The sequence below is a fragment of the Xenopus laevis genome, chromosome 8L, assembly GCF_017654675.1.
Source record: "Xenopus laevis strain J_2021 chromosome 8L, Xenopus_laevis_v10.1, whole genome shotgun sequence".
In the NCBI taxonomy this organism is placed as follows: domain Eukaryota; kingdom Metazoa; phylum Chordata; class Amphibia; order Anura; family Pipidae; genus Xenopus; species Xenopus laevis.
This window is the reverse complement of record NC_054385.1, coordinates 2,629,429-2,637,594: the sequence shown is the minus strand read 5'-3', so window position 1 is coordinate 2,637,594 and position 8,166 is coordinate 2,629,429. Positions and strand designations below refer to the sequence as shown.

Genomic DNA, 8,166 nt, shown 5'->3' with positions numbered 1-8,166 from the left:
AACATTGGGATCACTGACCTTCCTAAATATTTATCTTTATTCCCTATTAATAACATTGGGATCACTGACCTTCCTATATATTTATCTTTATTCCCTATTAATAACATTGGGATCACTGACCTTCCTATATATTTATCTTTATTCCCTATTAATAACATTGGGATCACTGACCTTCCTATATATTTATCTTTATTCCCTATTAATAACATTGGGATCACTGACCTTCCTATATATTTATCTTTATTCCCTATTAATAACATTGGGATCACTGACCTTCCTATATATTTATCTTTATTCCCTATTAATAACATTGGATCACTGACCTTCCTAAATTATTTATCTTTATTCCCTATTAATAACATTGGGATCACTGACCTTCCTAAATATTTTATCTTATTCCCTATTAATAACATTGGGATCACTGACCTTCCTATATATTTATCTTTATTCCCTATTAATAACATTGGGATCACTGACCTTCCTATATATTTATCTTTATTCCCTATTAATAACATTGGGATCACTGACCTTCCTATATATTTATCTTTATTCCCTATTAATAACATAATTTCTACTGGCCAGGCCTGTAAAATACCGGTCAGGTGGCAACCCTACTCACAGGCCTAAACAGCTCCCCTCCAGCCCAATAAATCGTGAGTGTCTATGGCAACTTACAGCAGCCCCTCAGATTGCGTGTTGCTGCTACATTGCTTGAGTAGTCAGAACCCGAGGTGCATTTATTAACAGGGAATGTTGCTTTTAGACAGAACTTTAATTGATCACTGGGAAAACACCGGCTATTGTGTTGGGATATATTTGTACAGAAAAGTTGCATGTGCCCATGATAAATGATCCCAACAACCTGCCTCTGTTTCTAAAAAGACAAGTTTTTGTTGAGCTGAGAGAAGAGTCATTGTTGCTCAGTCTCATCTGTGGTTACACAGAAAGGTCAGATAAAGGCAGATAAGGGAGGGAATTATGGGTGTAGCCCTTGATAAAGGCCTTAAGTCTTGTTGTTCTCCCTTTCTGTGTAACCAGACAGGACTATTTATTGTGTTTTCCCCAGCAGGAAGTCCAGATTTATCTAGTACTTGTCAAGAGAAAATTCTAAAAATAAAATGTATTTATTCATTCATATTGTTTCCCTTAGACAGTACAGTATGAGGGTATAGTTTATTGTGTGCCCAGAACATTCCTTCTCTGTATATTTGTATTTATACATATGGGAGGAGGTGCCATATTGATTCCCTTAGACAGTACAGTATGAGGGTATAGCTTATTGTGTGCCCAGAACATTCCTTCTCTGTATATTTGTATTTATACATATGGGAGGAGGAGGTGCCATATTGATTCCCTTAGACAGTACAGTATGAGGGTATAGTTTATTGTGTGCCCAGAACATTCCTTCTCTGTATATTTGTATTTATACATATGGGAGGAGGAGGTGACATATTGATTCCCTTAGACAGTACAGAATGAGGGTATAGCTTATTGTGTGCCCAGAACATTCCTTCTCTGTATATTTGTATTTATACATATGGGAGGAGGAGGTGACATATTGATTCCCTTAGACAGTACAGTATGAGGGTATAGCTTATTGTGTGCCCAGAACATTCCTTCTCTGTATATTTGTATTTATACATATGGGAGGAGGAGGTGCCATATTGATTCCCTTAGACAGTACAGAATGAGGGTATAGCTTATTGTGTGCCCAGAACATTCCTTCTCTGTATATTTGTATTTATACATATGGGAGGAGGAGGTGACATATTGATTCCCTTAGACAGTACAGAATGAGGGTATAGCTTATTGTGTGCCCAGAACATTCTTTCCCTGTATTTATGCGTCCATTAAAGGTAATGCATGTATTGGACAGGTAGAGGCAGGCGAGGAGGTAGAAGTAGGGTTGCCACCTTGCCGGTATTTTACCAGCTTTGCCGTTAAAAATGATTGCTGATCCCAATGTTATTAAAAAGGAAAAAAGGAAGGCAGGTATTTTTTCCCCCAGAAAAGGTGGCAACCCTAGGTAGAAGTAAAGGGTGAGGATCAGGACTGAAAGGAGGAAGAGGATAAGAATTTAGTGTATCCAGGACATTCCTGTCAGTATATTAGAATGTAATAGGTGGGCGCTACCATATTTCACCCCCCCAAAAAATCAAATTATTTAAAGTTTAAAATTTTTATTAGACAGTAAAAACAATACAATGGAATACAGTCATATGGCGGGTACAAGACCCTATCAGTCGTTTTATATAAAGCCCGAGCTCCAAGAGGAGCCAATTAACAATTCTGCCCTCCCCAAAAGGGATCAACTGAAGGAATCACTTGGCACTGGCCACATTTCAGCAGGTCACTTGCTTTGTTCTTATCCTATAAAATCTGTGCAACCCCCCCCCCCCCATGCCCAAATTGGCCCTCCATCTCGGCAGATAACACGGGAGAAACCATGTTACGGTCTCTGGTTCTAGGAATGCCCCTCCTTTCCAAAGGAATTTTTACTTCACAAGAATTCAAGTAGTGTCGGGAGACTAACGGGTTAAAACACAGCGGCGTCTCGGGGAGATGCCATACCGATTGCCCGGGAGAATCCAGCTCCGTTCTTATAGTCTTTGGTCTCGCTGCCGGTTTCGTTCAGGATGGTGGTCCTGACCAGCGCCTCGGTTACTGCGTAGGGGTCGCAGTTGGCTGCCGGCCGTCGGTCTTCAAAGTAGCCGTAGCCTTCCTGGCCCACCTGACGCGGGATGCGGATACTGGCGCCCCGGTTGGCCACGCCGGCCGAGAACTCGTGAATACTCGACGTCTCGTGTTGGCCGGTGAGTCTCCGGGAGTTGTCTTTCCCTCCCCGCGGGTCGTAGACGCAGATGTGGTAGTCGTGTCTCTTCCCCAGCTTCTCTATGGCATCTTCAATGTGTCTGGGGTGAAAGAATAAGGGGCAGATTTATTAAGGGTCATGTTGAAAATTCAAATTTTTTTATGTTCAAAACAGTTATAAGACTAGGTAGTTATCCAAACTCTAGATTTTTTTTTTTTTTTTTTTTTTTTTTTAAATTTCAAACTCTGGCCCTTAAGAATTCGAATTTGACTATTTGCCGCCTAAAACCTGCCGGTTTACGTCAATGGGTGAGATCCAGAGATCAATTTGGAGATATTTGCAGCCTTCCTGACATTCAAGGTTTTTTTTTTTATTCTGAGAAAAACCTCGAAATCGAGTTTGATTGAATTCTATAAGCCGTTTCGGGTCCTTCAATTCGTCAGAGTTTTAAAAAAAAAAAAAAAAAAAAAAAAAAAAAAAGTGATTTTATTAATACATTTTGACTAATGAAATTTTGATTTTATTTGGGAGTTTAAAAACACATGAATTTAAAATTCGACCCTTGTTAAATGTGCCGCTAAAAGTCAGAAGTTTGCCTGTAGCTGGGAGCTGCCATATTGTTTGGACAGATTATATAGAAGCCAACAGAACATTCACTCACTTGAGTCCTCCTTCCACCCTCATGCTCTCCGTGCTGTAGTTGGTGTGGCACCCGGCTCCGTTCCAGTTTCCGGTCATGGGTTTGGGGTCCAGAGTCGCCACCACCCCAAAGTCTTCACAGACCCGATGAAGGATGAACCTGGCCATCCACAGGTGGTCCCCCATGTCGATACCTTCGCACGGACCCACTTGGAACTCCCACTGAGAGAGGGAAACAGGGCGTTAAAACATTTGAGATTTTGGGTTACACCCGAGCACCACTCCGGGTATATAAAAAGGGGTACCTGCGAGGGCATGACTTCTGCGTTGGTGCCACAGATTTTAATGCCAGCGTACAGACAGGCCTTATAATGCGACTCTACCACATCCCGGCCATACACCTTGTCCGCTCCAACGCCGCAGTAATAGGGACCTTCGGGTAAAAACAGGATACACATGAGACAAATGCCTAAGACAATGAATAATGATGAGCATAGTTTTTCGCCAGCCATGGATTCTCAGCAAAAAATTTTTATGCGAACCTGCAGCGAAAATTCGCTGAGAAAAGCAAAAATGGGTATTGCCTCTAATGCATTTGGAGAGATAAAAATGGTCACACGTAAAAAACACCCATTGACTTCGCTAGTTTTTTCCGCAGCTTGGCAAATTTTGTCGGCGAAGTTAAACGGGACAGATTCGCTCGTCGCCAACAATAAAGCGTTAATATCAAGGGAGAAAGGGCTGATGCCGACTGTCAGTTGATTGAGAGGCTGTTCATGCTGGAAGCAGTCACATGTCCTCAGCTAAAAGCACCATCAGCCGCTAATGAGTGCAAACGAGGCACAGGAGACAGATGGCAACTCATTAGCCATTATATGGCGTCTCTTGTTCACGGGGAGACAGACAGAAAGCTGAACAGAGTCAAGTTTTTACCTTGTGGCCCTGGGAAACCATTTTCTGGCCAGCCATACGGGTGCCCATTAATGCCCAGCAAGGTGTATTCCTGCTCCATTCCAAACCACGGGCGGTGGTCATTCACCATCTCCATGATCTTCTTGCATGTGTGTCTCAGGTTGGTCTCTGGAGGGGTGAAAAGAAAGTCAAAATCTCTGCCATAAAGCAACACAGGACTGCTGCTCACAATGGAGACATCAGCACACAGGGGACCTCACCTGCAGACTTGCGGTTGTATTTCAAGACTTCACACATAACCAGTTTATTGGGGTCCAGGCAGAATGGGTCTCTGAACATCTGGACTGGGATGAGATACATGTCACTGTTTGAGCCTTCTGCTTGGTGAGTACTGGATCCATCGAAGTTCCATTCTGGGATTTCTGAAATAGGGAGAAAACATTGGGGGGTTTAGCAACTCCCATCACCCCCCAACAGATCTAGTTTCTAGGGGTACCCAGGGCACAAATAAACACTCAGCCCAAATCTCCCCCTAACTGACCTTCAGGCTGGGCCCCCTTAGCTCATAACAAGGTTACAGATATATAGAAACATTGGGGTGTCACCCTGCTATAGTTCCAGGGGTACCCAGGGTACAAATAATCACTCACCCCAAATCTCCCCCTAACTGACCTTCAGGCTGGGCCCCCTTAGCTCATAACAAGGTTACAGATATATAGAAACATTGGGGTAACAGTCACCCTGCTATAGTTCCAGGGGTACCCAGGGCACAAATAAACACTCAGCCCAAATCTCCCCCTAACTGACCTTCAGGCTGGGCCCCCTTAGCTCATAACAAGGTTACAGATATATAGAAACATTGGGGTAACAGTCACCCTGCTATAGTTCCAGGGGTACCCAGGGTACAAATAAGCACTCAGCCCAAATCTCCCCCTAACTGACCTTCAGGCTGGGCCCCCTTAGCTCATAACAAGGTTACAGATATATAGAAACATTGGGGTTACAGTCACCCTGCTATAGTTCCAGGGGTACCCAGGGTACAAATAATCTCTCACCCCAAATCTCCCCCTAACTGACCTTCAGACTGGGCCCCCTTAGCTCATAACAAGGTTACAGATATATAGAAACATTGGGGTGTCACCCTGCTATAGTTCCAGGGGTACCCAGGGTACAAATAAGCACTCACCCCAAATCTCCCCCTAACTGGCCTTCAGACTGGGCCCCCTTAGCTCATAACAAGGTTACAGATATATAGAAACTGGGGTCACCCCTAAACCTGTAAATAAGAGCAGCTTAGTTATCAGTGGGTGGGGTAATTTTGAGGTCTTTGTGGCTTTATTTGTGTAACAGTTTTGGACAGTGAACTACAGGTCTTGCAAGTCGCATTCCATGATTGAAACCAGACACTCTGCATGTAGGTCTATTGTAAGGGATAACATGGGGAGGGGCAGTAAAATGAGGCAATTAGGAGGCAGAGAGAGAGCAAACTGGGGTAATAAAGAGAATAGAGCGTTTCAGTGGGAATGTCAATTTGCAGGATTAACTCCCTAAACCAGTGGTGATGGCAGATACAGTAAACAGTTTCAAGAAAGGGTCGATACCAGTTTAGCAAGGGAGTGGCAGAGACTTCATTCAGCCCCTGGTTTGAGAGCTTACCATCTATGGTTTTGGGTTCCTGATCCAGAGTCCTGGTTTTGCACCTCACTCCTTCCCCGGTGCCGTCGATCCACACGTAGGTGACCTGGACCTTTTCTCCTTGGGGCAGTTTCATGTACTGTTCCCTCACCCCCTTGTTGAGTCTCGAACTGTGGGAGACGGACATGGCGGCAGCTGATCTGGAAGAGAAACGTTAGATCTGAATGAGGGGGGGGATAACTCAGCAACTCCCAGCAGTACAGATCCATGTCTGAACGCACTAAATTTACCCTGTTAATTTTTACTCCAAGACTGAGGGGCAGACTAAGGATTTATACAGATCTGTTGCAGTTTCGAAAAAAAAAAAAAAAAAAAAAAAAAAAAGTTTCCTCCCTGCTGGATCCCTTTAACTTGTGCCAAAAACGTCATGTTTCAACTATAACCCAGTTTCAGCCCATTCTGTAAAGCCTGGATCTGTAGAAGCCAATGAGACTCCTCTTAAAGGCTTCAGGGGCATATTAGTCACACTGGACTACATTTCCCAGCATGCTCCATCAGAAAAGAATCTTTTGTCCAGAAATAACTGGTGAATTAAAAGTTAACTACAATACATCCCAGCCACATCTACTAGTGGTGTATTCTCGGGATTACAGATAATTTAACCAACAATTGAGACAACTACAAATCCCAGCAGCCTCGACATGCACAAAGATTATGTTTTTTATGCAGATTCCATGGAACGGGTAAATTTAAGTTTATTTAGGAGAACAGATCGACTGGACGTCTCCTCACAAAGGGTCACATGGTGCAGTCAACTGATGTTAATGCCAATTAAGCCAGCAATGAAATTGAATTAAAGGGGAACTAAACCCAAACATTGTGCTGCCTTGATGGATATCAGCTTCCGGATATCCATATATTAGATAGTCAGTGGTTCTAGTTATGCGTAAAGGGAATAATTATGGAAATGGAGTCTGCCCGGCTGTTTAAACCCCCCCCCCCCCCCCCCCGAAGCCTTAAAGGAAACAGTGGAGGATCTAGTTAAAGCCCATGCTGTGAGTGGAGATAAACCATGTGATACAAAGACCATTCTGCCCAACTGCCAGCAGGAGCAGAAAAACAACACAGGGAACTGGAAACAACCAGTTTAACAATTGTAGTGACAAGTCAATGGTCAGTTCTTTGGGGGGAGGGAGCATCTCACTTGTTTTTCTTCAAAGGGAGGGGGAATAATTATTAGTGACCAGGACAAAGAGCCTGTTTGGGGGGGTAAATAAGACTAGAGACTCAGAAAACAATGCTACCAGTTTTTCTTCCCTTAAAGACAAATCAGTTTCAATTTTACCCCTAGAACTCCATTGTACCCCAAATTTATCCTGAAGCAAATAAGGGGTACAGACACCTGACAATTTTGTATTTTACAAAAGGGGCAATCCCATAGGACTTCATCCCAGGAGTGAAAAGAGTGACCCCTTGCTCCATCCTCAAACTAAAGCGCTGCAGGGAGTTTATAAGAAGTTAAAGGGTCACTAATTTACCCAAATTAAAGGGCACAATAAGAAACAAAGAAAAGACAGCGATAGTTGTAAGTAGACACCTATTGGCAGAGCAGTGATGGGAAAGCAAAAAAAAAATTTAAATATCCTTAAAGTGACCCTTTACAACTTAATGCCATGTGCCCTCACCCCACCCCCTGCTCCATCCTCAGCCCCTCGTACCTTATGAGCAAGGGAAGAAGCCCCGATCTTCGTTTCCTCAGCAAGTTTGTTGACAAACACCCACTGAGAACTTTTCCCCGGCGCTCCGCCACGTTTTATAGTCGGAGTTGCAGCCACGCCCCTTCTCCACTGATGCAACGCGTGTGTAACAGGGGCGGGGCCGCTGACGTGCAAGGACTTTGGGTCACGCCCAGTGTTCTCTCGCTCAGAAAGTTACTTGCAGACGTTGCGTCAGCTTTGTAAAGGGAAAGCAAAGCCTCCCGACTGTTTTGCTTTAATTTTAAGAGCTCAGATCGGAAGTAGAGACCTTCTATTTGCTGCTGTGTCTGTTACATTCCTGTAACGGTCTGACTTTAAGTATAGGAGTTTTGAGGGGTATTTACTAACGTAGACCCACAGCATTGTGGGTAATTATTTATGATAATGAATTAGGGTGCACAGGCATTTTTT

General features: G+C 43.6%; 1 protein-coding gene across 1 annotated transcript; it reads right to left on the bottom strand.

Moving 5' to 3' along the window:
* Positions 1 to 2,164: 2,164 nt before the first annotated feature.
* Positions 2,165 to 7,767, bottom strand: glul.L (glutamate-ammonia ligase L homeolog). Its single transcript, NM_001089079.1, is given in 7 exon segments — positions 2,165 to 2,912; positions 3,474 to 3,673; positions 3,757 to 3,884; positions 4,385 to 4,531; positions 4,624 to 4,785; positions 6,020 to 6,198; positions 7,717 to 7,767. Coding segments are annotated over 6 exon segments (1,179 nt in total). The 5' UTR covers positions 6,186 to 6,198; positions 7,717 to 7,767; the 3' UTR covers positions 2,165 to 2,536.
* Between the last annotated feature and the right edge of the window lie 399 nt (positions 7,768 to 8,166).